This window comes from Lytechinus variegatus, chromosome 1 (genome assembly GCF_018143015.1).
Source record: "Lytechinus variegatus isolate NC3 chromosome 1, Lvar_3.0, whole genome shotgun sequence".
Taxonomy (NCBI): domain Eukaryota; kingdom Metazoa; phylum Echinodermata; class Echinoidea; order Temnopleuroida; family Toxopneustidae; genus Lytechinus; species Lytechinus variegatus.
The window spans coordinates 24,533,837-24,561,321 of record NC_054740.1 but is presented as its reverse complement, the minus strand read 5'-3'; the positions used below and the strand labels follow the sequence as shown (position 1 = coordinate 24,561,321).

Here is a 27,485-nt window from a genome sequence, read left to right as displayed (position 1 = left end):
TTATACAATTTTTTTAAACAGTAAAAACGCTGTTTAAAACTTTATTGATTTATAAAGTTTATGCAACATCGCTTACATTAAGACTAAGTTGTTTAAGTTTAAACAACCATGCTTGATTTATTGAAAATTAGGCCCAAATATTATAAATTAATTGTGTTGTTTAAGATTTAATAGACTTATTTAAATGTCTAAGGTTCACAATATCGTAAAACGCGTTGTTCAAAAAAAAAATAGGTCGGCCTCATCAGTTCTGTTTACCAGTTCAAGAAAGCCATTTAATTCCATATATTTTTCCGAGAGGATAACGGATTGCATGGACTAAGCTGATCATTCTGAGGTGGTTAATTATTGTTCTAGTGCATGGAGTAGTGTGTGTGCAATGCTTTGTAACCAAAACAAAATGGCGCTATATCAAAATGACATTTGAACTAGATTGGATTAAACAGGATTTCACCGAATTAGGAGACACTAAGTCTCTTCATCCCTAATTTGCAATCTTCAAGACCCTCTATGAATTTCAATACACTTACCCCCGGCAGTTGTTGGCTCTCGAGTCACAGCTGCAATGAAAGTTTTTAAACAGGAAATGTTATAATAAAAAACAAAAAAGTTTGTAACATTTAATATCTCGAATATCCAAGAAAGATTTTGATACAGTCACAAACGACGAGTACAAAAAATGACATTCTACTACAAGCATGCTACATGCACTCCAAGAAAACAGACTCCTGCCGTCACTTGCATAAAACTATTTACCTGAGATAACTCCGGTAAAAACTAAAAAACTAAGGTTAGTCTGATTTTTGCCATTGACTTTAACACAGGGTAAAAATCAGGTAAAAAATACCTGAGTTTTCGCAAGTAAAAATTTTTATGCAACAGGCCCCTGGGGTGTTTCATAATAAAATGAAGTATGACTTTAGTCTGATCAATGAATTCATGCCTTCTCTTCCTCGAAACTAGACATTTGAGTGCGACTTTAAGTCATACTTAAATTTTTGTGAAACACCCCCAGTGCCCTGTCTTACAACTAGTTACGATTGATCCGATCAATCTCAAGTAATATAGAAATCCAGCAACATCATTACATTTTCAACAGGAATTTTGCACATTGTCCTGTGTAAACAACAAGAACCACACTGAATTTTCAAGGAAACATTGCTATGAATGTATGAATATACATGTAAATCATATCTAGAAAATATTTTGAACAATCATGCATTTAGATGTTGACGTTGCTGGCTTTACAAAGTGGAGGTTGATTGGATCAAGCGTAGCTCTTTGTAGGACAGGGCCCTGATCGCTTTATGACCTATGATGTATTTCATCATTTCATTTCATCGGTCGGTATTGAGTCCGTATGGTTGGTGAGACTGAAACATAAGCCTTCATCAGGTCCCGTCTTACAAACGATTGATCCCATCAATCACAACTATGGCAAGCCAACAAAGTCAGATATAAAGTTTGTTCAAAAGGTTTTCTATATTAATATGAATGTATATCTATAAATTCATTGATTTCTTGACGATTTGGTGTGTTTTCGTTTTGTTTAGAAAGAACATTTTGCAAATTTCCTGTAGAAAAAAATATGATACTGATGAATTTCCATAGAGTTATATTGATTGGATCAATCGTAACTCGTAAGACGTGGATCCTACACTCTAAAAAAAGTTTACCCAAAAAGGAGTAAGGGAACATGCATGTTGGTAAGGTAAAAATACCCAACATCTTGTAAATTTTACGCAATATTGCGTTGAATTAGCCCAATATGGGGTTAAGAAAGAAACAAGCAAACATGCATGTTCCCTTTTTACCCAATATTGGGTAGAATTTTACTCAGTATTTTTAGAGTGTATAATATGAGTAAAATTCTATTGTGCATGGATTACAATTCCAAAGATGTTTCTCTTATCATCACGACCCAGACGTACACTGTAAAAACTGTGATGTTAAAACTGACACCAATTGGTGTTAATAGAAAAATACACCCTGAGGTGTTAAAACACACCCTAGAGATTGAACATAACACCAAACATGCCAAAGAGTGTAAATGTAACAACCAAAGGTGTTGTAATAACACCACACGTGTAAAACTAACACCACCAAATTAACACCGGTGTAAAATAACTGGTGTGGTCCTCTATGTACACCGGTTAACACCACAGTTTTTGCTGTGTAGGCTTTTCAGTCGGAGGAAGCCAAGTCGGAGGAGAAGTCGGGGTATTGCCCGTCTGGATAGAGATACTCCGACCGGTGGGGTATCGCCCGTCTGGATAGAGATACTCCGACCGGTCGGGGTATTGCCCGTCTGGATAGAGATACTCCGACCGGTCGGTGTATTACCGTCTGAATAGAGATACTCCGACCGGTCGGGGTATTGCCCGTCTGGAAAGAGATACTCCGACAGGTCGGGGTACTGCCCGTCTGAATAGATATACCCCGACCTTCCTCCGACTAAGATAGTCCTCTATCAGGTTTCCTATCTAGGTCGGAGTATCTCTACACCGACTGCAGCTTCCTCCGACCGAAACAGCCTTTGTCTTGCACTGCAAAAACTCCGGTGTTGATTTAACACCAGCCCGGAATCTATATATGTCCACACCAGTGAAGTGTTAAACAACACCAGTTTCATTTTGGTCTAACACCAGAAAGGTGTTTATACAACACCAATTGGTAATAATACACCATCGGTTTCATTCCAAACTGGTGTGGTTTTAATACCTCTCTGGTGTGGACATATATAGATTCTGGGCTGGTGTTAAAAGGCATCGGACTTTTTGCAGAGTGCATGGTTGTGTTGATAAGATCTTTGGAATTCTACTTCATGCACGATAGAATATTATTTTACTCCTATACTAGGATCCCGCGTATATATAAACGAGGCTAATTATAAACAACTAAACTCTTCAAATTCTTTTGCTGAATCATGCGAGAAATTTTCATATTCAAAAGAATGAAAATTAGATAAAATGAGATTTAAAATAACGTGTTATTCATCATCCAGATTATGATTCTCTTAAGTTTTTTTTAATGTTATTTATGGTAATAGGCATCATGTTGGCATTGCTTTTGAGAAAATTTACGAATTTTACAAAGATATGAAATCCTATTAAAATTATATGAATCAGTCTATTCTAAAAATTCTTATTGTGATCAACAATCAGAAAACGATAATGACGATGGTGATGATGCATAATGGTGATTATGATTATGATGGTGTTGACGATAGGACTATCAGACTATGATGAAGATGATGATCCCATTACGTAGTTGCAAACTCTACCACTTTCGGCGGTAGACTATTTTATTTGTACCGCATATTACACATTGAAATTTTCACTTCCAAACGATTCTTTTATTTTTTCAAAAGATACTACCGCTTTTTCAAATATTTCACAATTTCTACGAAATAATAAGATGGGCAGTGTGATATTACAAACGTTAACATATAAGAAAAGGTCCAAGCCTGAAATGTTCTTTTGACCCGTGACTTCTGACCCAATCATTCTCATGAAAAAACATACCCAAGGGTCATGTTTACGAAGTGTAAACATACTTGATGCAGAAATAAAGAAATTAGAAAAAAAATGCCCAGAATCTTAACCTTTTGACCTTCTGATGACCTTTGACCCCATCATTGTCAACAGCGCAGTTTGGTATTACCAAGCGATCAAAATTAATGTAGATGAAGAGATGAGAGAAAGCAGCACAAAGCCTTATGGACATGACCTCATATCATTTGACCTTTGACCCCATCATCCCAATCATTACCAATTCTGAGATCAATATGATGAGTCACGATTTTTATTTTTTTTTCGTCACAAGTTTCGATAAAACGTTCCAGTTCTTCTTAATGTCATTCCCACAATCCTGAAATTTGTCCCGATAATAACTTTTTTTTGATAATTTCTTTTCAAGATTCACTACAGACTAGTCAACATGCCAATGCCAGCTACACTCCGGCACCATATCTTGCAAGAAAGAACCATACACTGAAATTTGCTTTGCCAAAATCGTCAATTGATTCCTACAAATACTCCTTCTTCCCAAGGACAATCCGAATATGGAACCACCTGCCTTGCGAAGTTGTAGACAAAAACGGTACACCAGCATTCAAAGAGACTGCGCTTCCAATGACTAGAAATCTGCAGCCTCCAACCGGATCTCTTGTTCTTTAAGATGTATCCAGGTTTTTACTTGCACAACACACTCCCCTTTTATTGTAAAAAAGAGATCTTCACTATGGCACCGATCTTTCCCGACACATTGCCAGTGGCGTAGCTAGGATTTTTTTCCGGGGGGGGGGGGCACTGGGGGTCCTTGCTTTTTCAGAGCGGGGGCACCATTTTTTACCGGTATGTGTGTATGTGTCACAAGGGCGGATCCGACTTTCGCTATAGGGGACAGGGCCCTAAATTACTAATCTTCACCTATATATTTTGCCCGATCAGTCACTTCTTAGTTTTATTCTTATAAAACAACATAAACATGAACAAATCTCATAAGCCTTATAAAAGTGCGAGCGCGAAGCGCGAGCGATTTTGTAATTATTTTTTTTTTTTTTTCCTGAAAATTTAATATTCTGGGCAACGTAATGTGTGATCCTGAACAAGATTCATATGTAACTAGATGGTTACTGCGAATGCCAACCACGAGCAGAAATTCTTATTAACTGCTCTAGCATTATCAACAAAGGATCTGTTGAGGACTGCTTATACAGTTACCCACGAAGAAGGTATATATTTCAATAATGCGAGCGCGAAGCGCGAGCAAATTTTGTTGACATTCCGACCTAAAAAGGGTCATTCTAATCACTTTTTGTATTAATAAATGGGATAGGTATGTAACTAAACAATTGATGCGAGAGGAAGAAAATTGAGATTTTAGACTTAAAAGCGGGACACTCTATTCATATTTTGTAAATCATAATAGGACATAGTTAATTGGGTATCATTAATAATGCGATTGTGAAGCGTGAGCAGATTATTATTGATATTCTGATGTGAAACTAGATAAGTACATTTTAAATAAAGAACATGCATGCTATCGCGCATGTCTTAGATTTAGACCTAGAACCTGGGCATTCTGAATACATTTGTTTAATGTAACATTATGGAATACACGTAGACAATATGAACTTGGCAAATCAAACAATGTGACCACGCAGCGTGAGCTTAAAATGCTGATATGCAGACCATAAAATATATAAAAAAAAACTATAAAACTATATAAATGATACTCATTAAAAATCAGTGGTAGGGTTGATCCCTTTCATCTTGATATTAAGTTCCAGGTCACACACTACTTATCAAAGACCGGGGTCAAAGATCCACAAGGGTTAATGAACTTGACCATTTTAATTTTTTTTCAGTATCTCTCGTGTTATGATTTGAATATTTGAGACAATGTCGAAAGTATAGGTCCATATTGCATAAAATTTACATAAAACCATTCGGCAAATAGATGAATGAAATTTCAGGTCGCTAGTCGAAAGTGTATTTTATCATCATAATGAATAATGCGCAAGACGAGGCCTATTCATCTAGCGCTGCTTCTATGTTGAGGCGAGGTGAGAATGGCAACGGCGTTCTCTTTATTTGATTATGATGCACGATGATCATGATTTTGATGAATGTTTTACTTTTGATTACGTTGATGGAGATGTCAAATGTAGAGATAAAAATCGTTTACCTTTAACTGCAAATACTTACCGGCACCTTCAGTCAGTTCGTCTGATTCGAGCCCCACGTAAAAGGTATCGTGGTCAAGGGCTACAGTACCACTGGAAAAAATATTGTATAAAATAAAAAATCAAAAATGTTCAGAACGATGATAATGATAAAATCAACATAAGATGTTGTTTATATTGATTTAAGGATTATGATGAAGTTGATAAAAACTATGGGAAACAATATTATTATTTGATAAGTTAGAACCCCTCCCTTTCTTGACTGCGCCCCCTCTTGGGGTTATGAATGCAAATATACAATTTTTCAGTGGGATTATTTCATTGCTCGTCAAATTGTTTAGAGGAAATTTAATGGTAAATGGTAGTGATTTTTCACCTGATAGCCAAGAAATCATGAATGCTTGTAAGCAAACAACCAGAGGACAGACGGTCGGGTCCCCTCCGAGGGACCTGGTAATGAGGATTTAAATGGCTTACTAAAGGGCACTAGCGCACCAATTGGGAATCGAACTCTGGTCACCGTATATTATGGAGATGCCGTGGCCGAGTGGTCTAAGGCGCCTGGCGATACATTTTTTTTCTAGTTATCCTCAAATGAGGTACTTTATTAATCATAAAATATCAAAAGATACAGGTTTTTACATTAACAAAAATCACATATCACACAACAAAATTTTACAAGAAATATAAAAATACAATAAAGTATGTTACTTATACTACCAGTCACAATTCCTCGGCCCGCTGTCACCCGTCGAGAACCAGAGAACAATAGATTTAGTAAATACATTGTTCTCCGGCTCCAACAGGCCAGCCAACAGCGGACCAAAAAAACCGTGACTGGTAGTGTATTCACTCAAAGTAAAAACGTATCTTCCGCAACTCAGTTTCATTAAATCTTTTCTGATTATACTTTAAACTAAGGTAAAATCTTATTTCTGCTTTCAAATCTTTCAATAGATAGTTTCCATGAAACACATGTTTCTTGTTATCATTACATTCTTTGACATAATTCTTATATAGGGTAAGGCGGGGAAGTTGAGCATACGGGCAAGTTGAGCCACCACTCCCAGGCTAATAATGAACGAGTCAGACATTGTGGTGGTGTCATATATTGATGACCCATTGCATAACCCTTAACACCACCACTTTGTTTTCAACTTTGAAACAAAAAGTACTTTTTTAGAGGGACAAATACAAATTTCACCCAAAAAGTAAAAAAGGGTGTAAAATAGATAAGTGCTTTTTACCCACACACGTCTTTAAATATATAATAGAAATAAGAACAATACTGTTAGTCCAGGTATGGATTCGTATTCTTGTCATACTCTTTTACATGATGAATGCATAAGTAATGTGTGGATGTGAAAATATTGCAATAACTTTGGACTGGGGTCATTTAAACCAAATCAACATGGGGCAAGTTGAGCCATGGTAATTCTTATGGTGATGTATAATAATAAAAAAATAAAATGTAAAAAGCCATTGATATGCAGGCAGAAAAGAGCAAATTCACATGACAGTTCCTTTACTTTTGGAAGATGTTAGTACTTATAGAGAATTAGCAAGTGAAAAGACTTTAAATGAAAAATTGACATCCTAGTTCTTCCCGCATACATTTTGTACATAGTTTTTGTGGCCGGGGCTCAACTTACCCAAGACGGTGGCACAACTTACCCCATAGATGGAGCAAAATGAGCCATTTGACATTGTATTTTTCGAAGGTCACGATGACTTTCAGTGTGGGGGTAGAAAGTTATATATTGGTGAAAAAGATTTCCCAAGAATCAAATGTAAAGGCCATGTACTTATTTCTACAATATTACTAATCATATCAATTCTAACATGCAAAATGCAAAAAGTGTCACAACTTACCCCGCCTTCCCCTACAGTATATATTGGGCATAATTAAGTATGAAATTGACGGGTTTTGTTTTTCGGTTGCCTATATCCTATCCTATAATAATATTTTTTTTATTTCATTAATGTCAATATCAAGGCCAAAAATATTCCGAACAAGACATGAAACTATTTTCCAAAATAACTTCACTTTTTTTGCATGTCAATAATACATGGAAAGTTCGGGGTTCGATCACCGGCACATATGCCCGTGAGCAAAGCATTTAATGTAAATTGCTCTTTTTATCCTGCTTTCAAATAAATAGAAATGATATATGCATTACTGTTAACTTGGTGTGCACTTGTTTAATAAAAAAAGGATTACGAATCCAATGCTCTACCGACTGACCTACGGCCGGTCGCATTAATACGTTTAAAAACAAATTAGTTATCTTTGTCCCAAATTATGAAACCCTGAGTTCATTTTTTTGGCCTGATCTTCCAAGTATTTCTTAACAAAAGCACACTATTATAGAAAGATTTCCCACCATCTCAAAAACCTAATAGTACATTAATAAATGAAAGACTAATTGAATAAATAAATAAAAATAAGTAATATAAATAGCTAATTTGAAATAAAATCACTGAAAAGTGTCTGCATTTATATAAATAACAACAACAATAATAATAAAGATCATAATAATAGTAATAGTTAATATAATAATGATAAAAAATAATAATGAAAATAATAGTAATGATAATAATAAAAGCAATAATGATAATAATAACAATAAGAATAATGATAATTATCATAATAATAATTACAATAATGATAATAGGCTAGGGCCTAGTAACAGTGATAACCTTTTGACGTGAAGGGCGAATCTCTTGTCCCCCCCTTCCCACCCTCTCCCCGCCCTGTAACGTAAAAGGGACATCAATAGTAAAGAATACATGTATATAATTATTTTAAATCTACAATCATAATTTTGACAGTTATTCCGAAAAAGTATATCATCGCAGTGCAAAATATTTGGTTAGCATACCGGGGGGGCCACTTACATTGACGAGTGGATACCATGCGCGACCAAAAAAACACGTAAAAAGGATGTCCTTTTCACGATAGGGCACGTTACGTACGTAACGTGAAAAGGGTGTCAAAAACACAAAAATAATGAAAAAAGGGTATCTATTTCACTAGGAAAATTACGTGTTTAGGGTCGAATTTGCGGGGATGATAAAACAAAATTAAAATGTTTTATAAAGGATGTCCTTTTTGCCCCAACACTACGTGTTTAGAGTCCTATTTGCGCGAGGTGTAGAAGGTGGGGTCGTATACTAAACCAAATAACATGAATAAGGTAAAGCCGACAAACAAAGGACCCGTTACAATAAAACATTCCTGTACTTGTTTAGGGGTTCATTTCAGGGAATATTTGCCAAGAGTATCGTTTTGTTTCCAATACTTGTTAAGGGTAGGGTTTCACACGCCAATACTTGTTAAGGGGTGCTTTTTCAGAATATGGAAATTACGTGTTTAGGGTGCTTTTCGAGACCCCATGGTCGCGCATGGTATCCACCCATGAATGGAAGTGGCCCCCCCCCAGAGTTAGCATACAAGGCGCAATATCTGATATTTAGATTTGATGCAAAACTCACAAGAATGTAATATTCCCTGTTAAGTCTGAAGGGGCATTCCACGTAAAGGTTTGCATTGTCTTCTCTGTGTTATTGGTGTGGGTGACTGTACTGCCTGGATAGTTGCACGTGAGAAGTTTTCCAATTTCATCGTCGGGTGCCGTGAAAGTCCCCACCACGGTGTCATCACTAACCTTACGAGCCTGCAACAAGAAGCCTTGGAAACTGTCCGTACCAGAAGCGATCGTGATCGAAACTGTGAATTACAAAAAAAGAGGAGTAGAGAGAATGAGAAGGAACCTCAGAGGGGGAGGGGTAATTGGTGAATGAAGAAAAATAGAAAACGGGATAAAAATGACGAGAATAGGAAGAAAGGCGAATGGGTGGTCATGGTGGTAGAATATAGATAGTATTCATGGGATACAAGACGGGAAGTAATTTGTGACTAACTATTGTAACAGCGAATGTGAGTGATTAATCCGATTAGGTACTCATTTACATATACCTCACCAGGGTCGAGTGCAGCACACTTTTGATCAATTCCTGGCTGAAGGGAATAACGAAATGCCTGGGCCTCGAGCCCACGACCCATGCATTATTGTTTAATAGAAATTTATGCAGGCAAGGGTTCACAGTCAAATCTTATTCGGAAGATACTGATCCAAACTTATGTTAATAATATAGTTTCGCTCGATACACTCACTCATAAGACAACAAAACGGAATGTTTTTGAAAGCAGATAAAATCGATAAATGAGGTCACCATGTATGATAGGCGAATAAGCTTGTTGGTTTAGCGGTTCTAATTCAAACATTTTGATAAGTGAAATTAGTATACTTCTTTATAAATTTAGTGCCTCTTTTCCATGTGAGTATATAACTTAATCATAAAATACAGTTGCTGCCTATAAAGAATAACATATGTTTCGTATTTAAATAACAGAAAACAATATGTTGCGATAAAAAAATGCTAAATCAAATGATCGATGTATTTCCCTTGGAGATCCACAAGGATCTATATTAGGTCCCTTACTTTTTTTTTTTATTTATATTGATGATATGTTAAAAGTTTTGAATCATGGAAAGTTAGTAACGTAAACGCTAACGATACTATATATGTAAGTGCTACGTCTATTCATAAAATACAGGTAAAACTTCAGGGTGGCCAGATGTCCCGTATTTCCCGGGATCGTCCCGTATTTTGCTCCTGTGTCCCGGCGTCCCGACAAACCCTTCCCGGGACGCCTATTTGTCCCGTATTTCAGAATATTGAACAAAATGTAGTTAATACATTTAAAATTGACGAATTTTCATCAAGTAACCAACAGATAACGGATAACGAAACAGAGGCAACATTAAAATTGATAATTAAACCTTTGCAAGTTCTTCGGTGATTTTCTTGCTAATTAACCCAATACATTGCAAACTGGCCTCCCGCCTGTGTGCGGCAGGTACTGGCTATAGGCAATTAGGATCGGAGCCGATTCTCAATGGTGCAAACAATGACATGATAAACAGTTTTTCCACCAAAATAATCACAAAATCGGCGGAAAATTGTATTATATTATGGATTCTCAGGTTACTGATTTGGAGATGTGATCGAAGAAAGAAGTTTTATGAGTTTTCATAACTAGATCTAGTTGTTACAGCTTTCGTTTTGAGTCTTGTTGTGTATCATGCCGCGATGTTTCATCTAATTTTTAAGTTGACAATGTCTCACTTTGAAATTGTATTCATTTCTGAAACATTTTATTTTTTATTTGAAAGATATATTTAAAAAGCACCAAATATCATGATTTTTGTGAGATGATTGGATTTTTTTGTTTGCTTGAAGTTTAAACTTTTCTTTCTTTTCTATCCTTCTATATATCCTTCCTGCTTGCCCTGTTTGGTTCCATCTATCTTTATTTCCTATCTTTCTTTCATGATCCTTCCTCTCTCTCTCTCTCTCTGTTCATTTTTCTTTCTTTCCTTATTTCTCTTACCTGCCTTCTTTTTCAAAGTTTTATTTCCTTCATTCTTTTTTCCTTAAACTTTTTTTGCTTCCTTCTCCCCTTCTCCGTTTTCTTTTCGTCCGTTCTCTCCTTCCATTTTTTCTTTTTTTTTTCATTCTCTCCTCCCTTCATTCTTTCCTCTCTCTTTTTCCTCCTTTCTTTCTTTCTTCCTTTCTTTCTTTCTTTCTTTCTTTCTTTCATTCTTTAGTTTATTTTTCGTTTATTCTTTTCCCTTATTCCTTTTATTCTTTTCCCTTATTCCTTTTTTCCCTTCTTCCTTCCTTCTTCCCTTCCTGTTTTTCTTCTTTCTTTGTTTCTTACTTTCAAAGAATGAAGAAAACATGACTTTCCTTCATTTTTTCTTTCCTCTTCCTTTTTTCTCATTTATTTTGTCTTTGAATTTACACATTTATTCATCTTCCCTTTCTTTCTTTCTACATCAATTCAAAGAATGACGTTGACTCTTTTATTCTCTTTCTTTTATTCTTTTTTCCCTTCATTTTCCCCTTCATTTTTTTCTTTCTTCTCAATTCATCTCCTTTCTTTCGTTTTTTTTCTTTCTCTCCTTCATTCTTTCGTTCACCCTCCATTCCAATTCTTTATATTTTTTTTCACAAGGCTAACATCACTGTGTATATAGCCTTCTTTGTTGATCTTTTTTGTCGATTGTCCCGTATTTCATTTTGTGAAATCTGGTCACCCTGGGTAAAACTTCAGAATGGCTTTGATGCAATCGCTAAGTGGATCAAGTTGAATAAGCTATGTTTAAATGTTGATAAAACCAAATTGTGATCAGTAAAAAAAAGACTAAATGTATTAAAAGTGCAATTTCTGTTAAGTATTAAAGTATTGAAATTGAGAAGTGTAATAGTTTTAAATGTCTTGGTGTTATTATTGATGATAATTTGTTATGGTGCAATCACGTTGACTATGTATGAAGAAAAGTATTTGCAGGACTTGCCATGCTCAGAAGAGTCAAACCATATGATGATGAAGCTTCAATTAAATTTTTATATGTATGTCTTATTCAAACACAAATGGATTACTGTTGTTAAATTTGGGGAAATAGATATTTAGGTCAAACTGGTAAGTTGACTAAATTGCAAAAGAGGGCAGCAAGACCTATTTTAAACTGTAATATATACACCCCCTCTAATGAAATGTTTACTCGTTTAAGATGGATGCCTTTTAAGAAAAGAGTAGAATACTTCAGGTGTATATTTATTTATAAATGGCTTCATGACTTATCAGCAGATTGCTTTAAAAATGTTTTTAAAGAAATTTCTCAGGTGCATCATGTAAATACTCGACGAAGTGCTCATCATGATTTAGTCATTAGTCCAGGATAGAAGAGGCATAATCTTGTTTTTTTATATATACAATATTTTTTGATGGTTTCTTGTCAATTCGAGGGTGCTGATTACGAATCTGGATGATGCCACTCGTGTAACCTTGAGCATTTTCCGCAAATTGGCAAAATCCAATATGGCCACCAAAATATGCAAATTACCCATGAAAATCCTAAACTTGTCCACACATTAACTATGAAATGCATGAAATTGTATGGTAGGAGTGAAATATCCCTGAAAAAATAATTTTTGACAAAATTTTTATTTTCCTGATATTCAAAATGGCCGCCATAGGCTCTTGTATACTCTATTATGTACAATATGAATAGGGAAAACTAATTTTCACAAAAATGAGCACTTAACTGCAAAAACTCGCGATGTATGAATGAAGTAATAAATGCAAATCACCATTGCAAACGAGATAAATCATTTATTTTGTCATGTCTGGGAACATTTCTGTATTTTGATATCTAAAATAGCCACCACTGGCCCAAACAGTGTTGCGTACAATGGCAATGGGGGCCAAAAAAATCACAAGAATGATCACTAAAATGCATATTATCAAGATTAAATAAAGTGGAATACTGCCTAAAAACATAATTGTTAACGAAATATATTATTAGTATGCCATGTATGTGAAGAATGTTTCATTTTGATATTCAAAATGGCTGCCAAAGGCCCTAAACGTATTATGCACAATTTGAAAGAGGAGCAAAGAAATCACAAGAGAGAGCACTATAATGCATACATATGTGATTAATGGGATACTGTCTAAAAACATATTTTCTAACGAAATATATCATTCAGGTTTCAAGTTTGTGTTAAATACTGTATTTTGATTTTCAAAATGGCCGTCATAGACATTAACAGTATCATGTACAATGCAAAGTGGGAAACCAATATTCACAGGAGTGAGCACCATAAATGCACGTAATAGTGATCTATGAGCAAAATATTGTCTGAAAGCATAATTTTTATTAAGATATATTATTTATTCTGCCAGTTAGGCGATAAATACTGTTATTGGAAAGTCAAAATGGCCGCTACAGGCCCATATGGTATTATGCACAATATGAATGGGAACAAATTATTTCAACAGAATTTGGCTTTGCTTGGCCAAATGGTGATGTATGAGTGAAATATTGTCTGAAAACATGATTTATAACAAATTTGTATCATATCTTATATAATATAGGTTATAAATACAGTGTTTTAACATTCAAAATGGCTGCCATATGCCCTTTTTGTGAACATTATTTTCTCCACTCAAATTGTATATTATACGATAAGGGCCTATGGTGGCCATTTTCAATTTTAAAATGCAGCATTTATCACCTTAATTACACAACATTATGATATATCTCGTTAGAAACCATGGTTTTAGACAACATTTAACCCTTACATCACAATTCACAATTATATGCAATACTTAGAGTCAAGGAAAGCCAAATACTGTCAAAATTATATGTCCCATGTTACAATGTACACAATACTTTTAGGACCTATGGCAGCCATTTTGGATTTCAAAGTACAGCATTTATTACCTCCACGACCAATATGTGATGTATTTAGTTAGAAATCATGTTTAAGACAATATTTTTACTCGTATATCACAGTTATATGCATTTTATGATTCTCACTCTTGTGAAAATTTGTTTCTCCATTCGCATTGTGCATGATAAATATAGGGCCTATGACGGCCATTTTGAACATGTTGAATGTCAAAATACAGCATTTATCACATAAATAGCATATTAACAGTGATGTTTTTAGTCAGTATTCCACTCGTTTATCTTAATAATATGCAGTTTAGTGCTCACTCTTGTCATTTTTTTGGCCCCGGCCATTGCCATTGTACATAATACTCCGGGTCAGTCGCGGCTATTTTAGATATCAAAATACAGTAATGTCCCCATATATGACATAACAAATGATATATCTCGTTATCAATGATGATTTGAATATATTACTTTGTTCATACATCGCGATTTTGTGCGGTTTAGTGCTAATTTTTGTGAAAATTAGTTTTCCCTATTCATATTGTGCATAATAGAGTATACAATGGCCTATGGCGGCCATATTGAATATCAGGAAAATAAATATTTTGTCAAAAAATATTTTTTCAGAGAGTATTTCATTCCTGCCACACGATTTCATGCATTTCATAGCCAATGTGCGGACAATATTACGTGCAATTGTGGTGCTCACTCCTGTGAATATTGGTTTCCCACTTTGCATTGTACATAATACTGTTAATGTCTATGGCGGCCATTTTGAAAGTCAAAATACAGTATTTAACACAAACTTGAAACCTGAATGATATATTTCGTTAGAAAATATGTTTTTAGACAGTATCCCATTAATCACATATGTATGCATTATAGTGCTCTCTCTTGTGATTTCTTTGCTCCTCTTTCAAATTGTGCATAATACTTTTAGGGCCTTTGGCAGCCATTTTGAATATCAAAATGAAACATTCTTCACATACATGGCATATTAATATAATATTTCGTTAACAATTATGTTTTAGTCAGTATTCCACTCGTTTAATCTTAATAATATGCATTTTAGTGATCACTCTTGTGAATTTTTTGACCCCCATTGCCATTGTACGCAATACTGTTTGGGCCAGTGGCGGCTATTTTAGATATCAAAATACAGAAATGTTCCCATACATGACATAATGAATGATATATCTGGCTAGCAATTATGACTTGCATATATTACTTCATTCATACATCGCGAGTTTTTGCAGTTAAGTGCTCATTTTTGTGAAAATTAGATTCCCTATTCATATTGTACATAATAGAGTATACAAGAGCCTATGGCGGCCATTTTGAATATCAGGAAAATAAAAATTTTGTCAAAAATTATTTTTTCAGGGATATTTCACTCCTACCATACAATTTCATGCATTTCATAGTTAATGTGTGGACAAGTTTAGGATTTTCATGGGTAATTTGCATATTTTGGTGGCCATATTGAATTTTGCCAATTTGCGGAAAATGCTCAAGGTTACATGAGTGGCATCATCCAGATTCGTAATCAGCACCCTCGAATTGACAAGAACCCATCAAAAAATATTGTATATATATATAAAAAACAAGGTTTGGTCAAGTGTCTATGGGGCCTATCCTGGACTATATAGGTAAATGCCGTATTGATTATTATATCACTGCTGTATATCATGATGGCTGCGTTCTATGGAAGAGTCTCCCCCAAAGTGTTAAAAATGTTAAAACCCTCAACAATTTCAAACCCTCTGTTAAAAGACATTTCCTCAATCTTGCCTAGGCCGATCAACTGGGATGCAATACCATTTCCCCTTTTAGGACTGATGCTATTAACTATCATCTCTTTTTTTTAATGTATTACTTTATGTAATCACTTTCTCACTTTAGTCACTTTATCATGCTTTATACGTCTTTTTTTTTTACAAAATCATATGGACTGATGACTGTATATCACCATTGACTGCTTTTAATTGTATATAGTTGTGTTGTTTGTTATCCAGGGCCTCATGGAAGATCAACTGTTGTTGAATGAGCTACCCTGGTGAAATATGAATAAATAACAATGAAAAGAGTAGTAAACATACGCAGCACCCCCCCTCCTCGGAAAATCTTGGGGCCCCCAGCATACGAAAATTATTTCAATGTTGACGTCATTTACGTCCCATAAGTTATGTAATATAAAAGTGCAAAAATTTCAATTTATGATGGTTCACGACTATTTTTTTTTCTTCATCTTTTATTGTGGGATAATTTGGGTATTGATATACTAAAGGTACAATAAAACGCCTTTATATATATATATATATATATATATATATATATATATATATATATATATATATATCATATATATATATATATTTTTTTTTTCTTTTTCTCATTTCCAACAAAACAGTAAACGAAATCCATTAAGAAAATACAAAAAATAACAATTGAAATGTATGAAAGAAACATGAAACACAATATATATATGAAAGAGCCGTGGTATAGTGGTTCTGACTCTCGCCTTGTAGACAGATGGTCGTGTGTTCGAATCCCAACGCGGTCTAGGGTCCTTTGGCAAGGCGTTAATCCACACTTTGCCACTCTCGACCCAGGTGTCAAAGAGTAACCGGTAGGATGCGAAAGATATTGTATGTTTGATTTTGCCAGCGCCATGTGGCTGCGACGAATGCAAGGAATGCTCCCCAAGGAGTGGACATTGCGCAATTTTCGTGCTTGATTGAAATAAATCCAATGACCGAGGTAAAAATATGTTTTAACGCGCTTTGGGCTATTCTGGGAAAAGCGCTTTATAAAAATTGGCTATTATATATATGTATATATATATATATGTATATATATATATAATAATAACGTTTTATTAACCCAGGGTAGCCACTTCAGTTAGGAAACTGCTCTACCAGCGGGCCCTGTTACAACCGATAATGTCGCAGCAACGCATAATGTCGCAGATTGCGACATTTTTTACACTGCATGTATTCCGATTTTTACTATTCTTTTTAATTTATGTTTGGTTCTTTGACTAAGGTTTATCGATAGATTTTTATAGAATTATTTAGACAGGTTTCATTTCTTTATTCACTTTTGTGATTACAACAATTCTGGTTCTACTTTCTGTTAACGTTAAGGTGGCCAGATGCTCGCAGGTTAGGACTTCATTGACCTCCCGTATGATTTGCTATCATTGTCATCATCATCATTACCACCACCACCATCATCATCATCATCATCATCATCATCACCACCACCATCATCATCATCATCATCATCATCATCATCACCACCACCATCATCATCATCATCATACTGTTCCGGCACAGAAAATTTACATACAAATCAGTTATCATATCTTCGATCTTAAAATCTTGGTAATATCGTTTTTTCTTCACGAGTAATGACATAGACATTTTTTCTATTTTCAATACAAACAATGCATCATGTAATAAATATTACTCAACTGAAGATTTTACTTCTAAATTTAGAGACACAGAACACAAATTCAGTTTGCTTCACGTTAATGCCAGAAGTTTGAACAAAAACTTTGAATCATTGGAATCATTACTCTTTACTCTAAACAATTTCAAATTCTCCATTATCGGTGTCACGGAAACATGGCTTCATAATAATTCACCTAACATATTCAACTTGCAAAACTATAATCTTATAAGGCGAGATCGTGAAGATCAAAGAGGAGGTGGTGTAGCATTTTACATCAATGAACATTTGCAGTTTAAAATAAGAAAAGAAATATCATTAAAACAAAGTGAAACTCTATTCTTAGAAATCATGAAGCCGAAGGGCAAAAATATAATTATTGGATTAGTTTACAGACCCCCTCATGGCAATGCAAATTTATTTTGCGAAGAGCTTGAAATATGCCTTCATACCATAACAAAAGAAGATAAACAAATATATCTAATGGGTGATTTTAACATTGACCTGTTATCCCAAAATAATGACAACGATTTATTCCTACACACTATGCATTCATTTGGTTATTATCCCCACATAGATCAACCGACCAGAATTGATAGCCATTCATCAACACTTATCGACAACATATTTTCAAACATACTAAACAGAGATACTTCCAGCGGACTAATAATATCTGATATAGCTGATCATTTACCGGTTTTCTTATTATGTGATAATGATATTTCAAAAGAAAATTCACCTAAATCTACAATGTATAGTAAAGAATCCCCAATAAATATTGAATCGTTTAAAAGTGATCTTGCGATTGAGGAATGGTTAGATGTATTTAATGAGTCAAATTCAGATATTGCTTACACAAATTTTGACCAAAAATTGCAGAAATATTACGATAAAAATTTTCCTCTATCACCTATCAAAAAAAGAAAAGCAAAAATGCCATGGATTACTAAAGCTATTCTACGATCCATACATACCAGAAATAAACTATACAAGACATTTTTAAAGAACCCTTCTATTCAAAACAAAAATAAATATAAAACTTATAGAAATAGACTAACCAATATAATTCGGGCTTCTCGCAATTGTTTTATTCCGAGAAACTTAACAAAGTTAAATCAAACATGAAAGCCACATGGGAGATCATCAACGATTTGATTGGCAAGAAACCCAAAGTATTACCTAAAGACAATTTCACAGTTCATGCTGCTGCAATAAATTCAGATGATGTAGCTGATACCTTTAATTCCTTTTTCGTTAACATAGGACCCTCTTTGGCAAACAACCTTGCCAGACCAAACCAAAGTTTTGCAAAATTTCTTCCCACACCCATCAATTCTTCCCTATTCTTGAACCCCACAAATGTTCAGGAAATAATTGAAATAACAAAAAATCTCAAATCCAGCAAATCAAAGGGATATGATAGAATTAGTACTTTCCTTCTTAAGCAGATCATACATTATATTGTCACTCCATTGTGTCATATTTTTAATCTGTCGATCAGCACCGGTAAATGTCCAGATCCCCTAAAAATTGCAAAGGTAAATCCTGTTTAAAAAAAGACAATCCACATGAAATAACAAATTATAGGCCTATTTCTATTCTCCCCAGCATATCCAAAATATTAGAGAAGATTATTTACAAAAGACTTTATAAGTTCCTAGATACTTTTCAGTTTCTAAATTCAAACCAATATGGATTCAGGAAAGGGCATTCAACTGATCAGGCTTTAATACAAATATACGATAAAATTACAAATGCATTGACAAATAAAGAACACATAATAGGAGTATTCATGGACCTAAGCAAAGCATTCGACACTCTTGACCACCAGATTTTACTTAAAAAACTTGAAAATTATGGAATTCGGGGAATCACACTATCATGGTTTGAGAGTTATTTGACTGATAGAAAACAATATGTCACTCACAATAATATTTCTTCTAATTTTCAGACAATAAAATGCGGAGTTCCACAAGGATCGATCCTTGGCCCCCTACTTTTCCTTATATATATTAATGATTTTACTACTGTAACGCCTTTATTATCATTTGTATTATTTGCCGATGACACAAACATTTTTTGTTCACACACTAGCTTAGAAACTTTAGTAGATACATTTAATCGTGAATTACCTAAACTATCTTTATGGTTTAAATGTAATAGGCTATCACTTAATATAGACAAAACAAACTTTATGTATTTTAAGCATACAAGTTCACATATTACTGAGTTTCCATACGACATAAGCATAGATAATATTCCACTCAAAAGGAAAAAAGAAACAAAGTTTTTAGGTGTCACAATAGATGAAAATTTAAATTGGAATGAACATATACGTTGTATAACTACTAACATCTCCAGAAACGTAGGTGTACTTTACAAAATGAAAAACATAATTCCTCATACTACACTCGTTTTACTCTACAATTCATTGATATTGCCGTATATATCGTACTGCAGTATAGTTTGGGCAACGTGTGCAAAAACTAAAATTAATACAATATATTTATTACAGAAAAAAGCAATTCGAATTTGTACTAATTCGCAATATTTATCACACACAAATCCATTATTCCATAAACTAAAGACTCTAACTATTTTTGACATAAATTCATTTCAAAGCTTACTGCTTATGTTCAAATACGTAAATAACATGCTCCCACCTTCATTTCACAATTTTTATACTATGAACACATCTATCCATTCATACCCTACGCGGAACTCTTCTAATTTCCATTTAATCAACCCCAAATTGCTTATTGCGCAGAGATCCATAAGACACCATGGTCCTGATTTGTGGAACTCTCTACCAGAATCTATAAAAAGATCCACGTCCCTTTACTCATTTAAAGCAAACGTTAAATCCATGTTGATATCAGAATATTTGAAGTAAAATTTCTGTGTCGTTGTGTCATTAAAGCATCATCACCATCATCATCCTCTCCATCACCTTCATCTTCACCATTTCACCGTCATCTTCATCCTTATCATCTCCATCTTCAATGCTCAAATTAGATTACTGCTGTTTTTCATAAAATGTACTGTATATCGATTCTGCTGTATTAATGTATTATATTAATCAATGAGTTTTAACCTGGGGTTGTCATTTTTTCAAGCAATCTGCTTATGATGACAATCCTTCTCCTGCAAATTGTAAATGTTAACTAATTTGGTATGAGATCAATTTTGTTTGTAATGATAATTTTAGTACATTTAGTTATGATTCATGCCAAAAAAATTATCAATATACTATGTTTGTTATGTTATAGAAAAATGTATTCTATACGAATTATGTAATTGCAGAAGTAAACAATAAAATCAAATCACAATCTGCGAAATTTTGTCAAGAGCGTCCGACGCATAATGTCGCAGTCAACGCATAATGTCGTAGTTTTTCTAACGCATAATGTCGCAGCAAACTGTCAACGCATAATGTCACATGTTGCAACGCATAATGTCACAGCGGTATTTTCTTCAGGAATCGAGCTACAGATAAGATATAAAATATGCTTTCACTTAGTATTTTGAGACACGAGAAAGAGAATGAAATTATTTGGAAATCAGGATTACTCTTTGTATGGATATTTATCGGTTTATTGCCATTTCGTCTACTGCCTTTTCCCCACTGTCGCATGGTCTGATATAATTTCGTCTACCATTAGTTAGTCAACTATCAACATAGTCCAATAACCATTTCGTCTAATTACCAGCTCGTCTAATAGCCAGTTGGTGTAATAGCCGTTTTTTTATATTATCATTTAGTGTAATTGTATTTTTTCAGTTGGTCCAATATCCACTTAATCCATTATCATTACGTCTATTACCTATTGGTCTAATAACCACTTGGTGTACTCTCATTTTCGTCCATGTTCCGTTTGGTCTAACTTCAGTTGGTTCGCTATGCACTTTGTCTAAACCCATTTCGGCTAACAATCATTTGGTATCGTTGCCATGGGTCCAATCACCAATAGGTCCAATCACCGGTTCTAGGACAATTACCCCCAGACAACTACCCCTTGACAACTAGCCCCCGAGGACAATTACCCCCCAGGACAATTACCCCCTGGACCATTATTCCCCAGACAATTACCCCCGAACAATTACCCCCCCCAGCAATTGCACCAGAGGACAATGATTCCCCAGTTATCCCCAAACAATTACCCCCGGAAAATCCCCCCACCTCCTCTCCGGCATCGATGTTAGAATGGGGGGGGGGGGGGCACTCGACCAAAAAAGTGGTAGGGGTATGCCGCGGGCGAGACAAAAAAAAAACCGGGGTCCTTGGAACAGATCGCCAGCGTGTGAGTGCTTATTCATCCCTATGGAAAGGGCATGCGTGCATGATGCAGCTCACCCGGCCGCCGGGTGCGCTCGCGCAGAGGCGATGGTCTTACGGTGTCACGCGCGTAAAACATTCCCCATAGACTTGTGTGTTAAAATGGCACTTTTGAAAAATTCATAAAAAATAAATATGAAATTAGAGGGTGGAATGTTTACTACCATTGGATAGGATATATATCTGGCATTCCATATCTGACCAGGAAAGGGTAGCGTAGCCAGCTCATTTTAAAAATAAATTGCCATTTATGAAGATAACTATGAATGGATCAAATTCATCGACTCAAACAGTAAAATAGCCCTAATTAGTCCGCCAGTCAAAAAAATAGTTCCAAGTCACTTTTTTATCTTCCCAATTTGGGCGAAGGAAGTTCAGTAGTTACCATTTCTAGAATCAGTGTTAGATTTTGAATCATATTCATACAGTTTTGTCAATCAGCAACATCAAATTGAGAAAAAATCGAATGGGTTGGGTCGAACGAATATCTTGAGCCCTCCTGATGTAATTAGGCTCATGGCACCTTACAGCTCGATGCAGCCGCATTTCACCAAAATTGCAGCTCATTGGAGCGGATCAATGCGACCGGAACGGCGTAACGAGAAATATGCCAATAAGCTTTGGAGCGGATTTCTTTTTTCTTTTTCTCGATAAGAAGAAAATGCTTTGCTTTGGAGCGGCTTTCTTTGTTCTTTTTCTCAATAAGACAAAGATGCTATATATGCCTTGGAACGGAAATTTGAGTGTAAAAATGGGGGTCCCCTCCGCGGCACATTATTATATACTGAGTGCCCCCCCCCCCCCCCCCCCAGGGCGTGAATCATTGTAAGTCTTAATCGGTGGCACAGGTTTTCAATATAGTTTCTACTTTATCTTATGTTAATAACTTTCTCTCTTACTTTTCTTTTTCTCCCTTTTTCTCTCTTAATTTCTTCTTTTTTATTTTTTCTTTCCGCCTTTTTTCTTTATTTTTTTTTGTTTAGCAATGCCTTCTGCATCATGAAAAATGGGGGTGGGGGCTTGCGCTATATAGCTACTCGCATATACGTGTAAACTGGCCCTCGTACTAAGTTTTCATAGAACAATTGAACATTCATGAAAGGACACGATTAGACATAATAATCACAAATGCCTAATTTCTCTGATTCCAACTGATCTGATTTTTTCTTTATTCATTTGGGGTTTAATTTCAGGAAAAAAATCAGGCAAATAGATAAAACGTTAAAAAGACACCTTCATAGGTAGAAATATTGCAAGACGGTAACGCAATCATCAACACTACCACTGACAAGTAGGACCTATAAACCTGTACTTTAAAACAATTCATCTAACAAGAAGCTAAGAATTATGAAACAATATTTATTGGTGCACATTCCAGACTAAGATGTGGCTTTAGTTTATAACTTATACAGTGAGCACAAAAAAAAATATGCAAAGATAATACACACAAGAACGCCTTGTAATTTTACCATTTAGGCCCTAAATAGTAAAATTACAAGGTGTTGATCTTGTGCTACCGTGACATAAAAATTATGATAGAATTCATGGGTTTCGTAAGGATATGCAGATGGAGTTCACTTTTTACGGCTTTCTTACTGCGTTCGTTTGATTCCAAGATACTGGAGAATGCCTTGGGTACTTCTTACGTCAAACGTACGACCGTTAATTGTATGACTCTGTGCACTCCCTTTGTCTAGGGGGTTATTGTCCCCGGGGCAGCGTAATTGTTCCCGTTTTTAATTGTCCTCTGGGGTAATTATCCAGGGTAATTGTCCTCGAGGGGGGGGGTATTTTTCCTAAGGGGTAATTGTCCGGGGGTAGTTGTCCGGTGGTAATTGTCATCGGGGGGGGGGGGGTAGTTGTCCAGAGTAGTGATATTGTCCGGGGGGTATGTGTCCAGGGGGGGGGGTAATTGTCCTAGGGGGTTAGTTGTCCAGGGGGTAGTTGTCCGGGGGTAATTGTCTTCGGGGTAGTTGTACAGGGTGTAATTGTCCGGGGGTAGTTGTCTAGGGGGTAATTGACTGGGGGGTAGTTGTCCGGGGGCAATTGTCCAGGGGGTAATTGTCTGGGGGGAAATTGTTCTCGTGGATAATTTTCCTTGGGGAATTTTTCCCGGGGTAATTGTCCTCAGGGGGAAATTGTCCGGGGGTAATTGTCCTCGGGGTGTAGTTGTCCTCGGTGGGTAATTGTCCTCAGGGGGTAATTGTCCAGATGTAATTGTCCGGGGGGATGTAAAATTGTCAGGGGGTAGTTGTCCGGAAGGGTGATTGTCTGGGAGGGGGGTAATTGTCCTGTAGAACGGGTGATTGGACCTATGGCAACGATACCAAATGATTGTTAGCCGAAATGGGTTTAGACAAAGTGATAGCGAACCAACTGCAGCTAGACCAAACGGAACATGGACGAAAATGAGAGTACATCAAGTGGTTATTAGACCAATTGGCTATCAGACCAAAAGGTAATAGACGTAATGATATTGGATAAAGTGGATATTGGACCAATTGAAAAAATATAATTACACTAAATAATAATATAAAAAAAATGGCTATTAGACCAACTTGCTGTTAGACGAGATGGTAATTAGACGAAATGGTTATTGGACTATGTTGATAGTTGACTAACTAAAACCGGTAGACGATATTATATCAGACCATGGGATAGTGGGGAAAAAGGTAGTAGACAAAATGGCAATAAACCGATAAATATCCATACAAAGAGTAATCCTGATTTCCAAATAATTTCATTCTCTTTCTCGTGTCTGAAAATACTAAGTAAAAGCATGTTTTATATCTTATCTGTAGCTCGATTCCTGAAGAAAATACCGCTGTGACATTATGCGTTGCGACATGTGACATTATGCGTTGACAATTTGCTGCGACATGTGACACATTATGCGTTAGAAAAACTACGACATTATCGCTTGTAACAGGCCCTGCATAACATAACATGTTATTATTACCCTTCTCCAATCTAAATCCTGAGTGCCTAGCAAGAAGGCAGAGGGTCCCATTTTTATAAGTCTTTGGTATGACTCGGCCGAGGATCGAACCCACGACCTCCCGTTCATGAGGCGGACGCTCTACCACTGAGCCACCCGGTTATATGTCTTGTATATTCATCTTAATTATACATTTGAAACATAACATGGATCATTATATTTGTAGCTGAAAATAACATGCTTGAAATGGAAAGGTCCACTGTGAAGCTATTCTTGTAAATCGTGGACCCCTCAAATCAAATTATTTGATTAAATCATTAATGTTCAATTACATAATTGAAATAATGGTAGTGGCAAAAAGAGAGGAAGGATAAAGTGGAATAAACAATAACATAATGCATAAAAAGAGTAATGTGTGAAGAACAATGACGAGAGACGATGAGGAGAACATTTCTGCATGAGGCCTAAAATAAGAAAATGTTCCACTGGTGATGTATAAGGGGGAATGAAATAAACGCGCAAAGGAAGCGGATCAAAGTTTACGCCTCTTGAGAGGTGGTGACGAGTTATTTGGATACCAACAATAATAACAATGAAAGTAATAATAGAGATAACAAAATGTGAAAGATATTGACAATCAAAATAAGAAAAATAAAAATATAATAGTAATAATAACAAAAATAATCACAACATTGACAATAAAGAAGAGACAATCTACATGTTATACAACAAGGAGAGCTAGGTTTTATACATAGCCAATAAAAATGTCTTTTTAAGTTTCCTTTTGAAGACTGCGAGTGAAGGGGAGTTTTTCAAATCTATGCGCAAATATTCCAAAATCTAGGACCTTCAAAAATCAGTGTAGTTTGTGTTGAAAGTGTTTTTAGTAAAGTTAAATGAGACTTTTCAGACTGTCCAGTGGGATATTTATGAAAAGTATGATTCTTTTTAAACATGTCATGAAAAACTAAGGGGAGAGCAACATAATTGAATTTATACATAAATTCTCCAATGATGAAACAAGTAGAGATCTTCTACTTTGAAAATATTGTGTTCATGGAAAAGTGGATCCGAGTGGGCATGAAACTGAGCATTGCAGATTATACGAATTGCTTTTTTGTAAAAATATAATTTTTTAGAACAGAGTTTGATGAGTGTTTCTCCAAAGCAAAAGTCCATAATTTAGGTAGGGTAAAACAAGAGAATAATAAAGAATAAGCAAAGATGGTTGTGAAAGAATTTAGTCTGTTAATGATACCAATATCTCGAGAGATTGTTTTGCAAATATTTCGATATGTATAATTTCCAGGAGAGCTTGCTATCGACCAAAACACCTACAAATTGTGTATGAGAACTTTCTTAAGTGGGGTATTATCAAACATAATTTGAGTCGGTAATGAAGCTAAGGATTTACTATATAATATATAATTCGTATTCAAAGACTAAATGACCATGATGACATTTTATTGGTTCTTATCAATTTTAAAACATTTCGCAACTCTGTATTGATGACATCAACATGTTGAGCTTCTTTAAAAATTGGGGCTCTGCAATTCTCAGTTATAACTCTTACATCTATTCCAAAGGGCCTACCTTCAAGTTCACCTCCTGGATTGTACTCCGAGCCTTCAACGGTGAAGCTGTAGGGGCTATTGGCGTTATCTGCAGGATCTATAGTCGTGCTTGTACCCTGATCTACATGCCCTGGTGTGGCAGTATCACAAGCTGTATCTGGTGCACCATTTTGATATGCCGCGGTGACGGCGAAGAGCGTTGACAAGCCCACGACAACTAGCAACAGAGATGTTTTCACACTGGATGAACCCATATTCTCCCCGTGTATTTCTTTATAAATCTCTCTAAAGCACTAAAAAGATTCTCAGTTAATTAATAAAAAATATTGCAGCAGACGGTCTTGATAGTCGAACTGGTCGATGATATATATTTTTTTTTGGTAAAAGAGTTATTTTCAGAGTCCGTGCAAGGAATCGCGTAGAGACAATAAGACTGCAATGAGATGCTTAGGCCTACTCAACTTTTATGAAGCAGATAAGTGATTTTCGATATGGCCACTTTTACGAACCGCTGCCAATGTATATTGACTTTGCATTCTAGTCAATATTTTCTCTCGCTTGTGAGATAACAAGAATAAAGTCATGTAAGTTGCCTATTTGCATGTTCCGTTGACGTACAAGGAGAGGGCATGGGGTATCACCAGGTGCTGATCAAGGATTTTTTTTTTTATTTATCTCTATTTTTTTTTTGGGGGGGGTGAGCATTTTGGGTAACGGAAACATCGCCTCTGTGAATGGCGATAACTTTTTTCTTTTTCTTTTCCTTATTTCTTTTCTTCTTCCTCTTCTTTTCATTCTTCCTCTTCTTCTTTTTTTTCTTCTTCTCGATCCTTCTCCTTCATCATCATACTTATCCCATATATGTATATGTAACTGATTAATGTTGATGTTGTTTAAGTGTTATTTTAAGGAATTCATTTCGTTGTATAATTTCTATTTCTGTAAAGTGCATTGAGAGCGCTACAGTATATAAGAACTAAATTATTATCTTTTTATATGCACGGCCCCTTGTCAAATTATGGCCTAAATGAAAAGTGATGATTTATACTTACCTTTGTTGAGCACTATAACCTTGTTGTATAACAGCAAATGTGACCCTAAGGGGCCTCGCAGAGACATTTGAAAATGGAAGGAGGGGGGGGGGGGCTGAGATCATCTTAATGTGTAATTTCCGCATACA

General features: G+C 35.4%; 1 protein-coding gene across 1 annotated transcript; it reads right to left on the bottom strand.

Annotated features, from left to right (window-relative positions):
- Positions 1 to 498: 498 nt before the first annotated feature.
- LOC121429940 (putative defense protein 3) lies at positions 499 to 26,840 on the bottom strand. Its single transcript, XM_041627202.1, has 4 exons — positions 26,325 to 26,840; positions 9,185 to 9,419; positions 5,712 to 5,782; positions 499 to 560 (listed from the first exon to the last, which is right to left on the bottom strand). The coding sequence occupies exons 1-4, from the start codon at positions 26,557 to 26,559 to the stop codon at positions 499 to 501; spliced, it is 603 nt and encodes a 200-aa protein (XP_041483136.1). The 5' UTR covers positions 26,560 to 26,840.
- Between the last annotated feature and the right edge of the window lie 645 nt (positions 26,841 to 27,485).

Bases quoted from the DNA above. Each gene is read 5' to 3' on its own strand.
- LOC121429940 (XM_041627202.1), bottom strand. From the start codon at position 26,559: ATGGGTTCATCCAGTGTGAAAACATCTCTGTTGCTAGTTGTCGTGGGC. The intron at 9,420-26,324 runs GTAGGCCCTTTG...TGTAATTCACAG, and splicing joins TCCAGGAGGTGAACTTGAAG to TTTCGATCACGATCGCTTCT. The intron at 5,783-9,184 runs GTGAGTTTTGCA...TATTTTTTCCAG, and splicing joins ACAGGGAATATTACATTCTT to TGGTACTGTAGCCCTTGACC.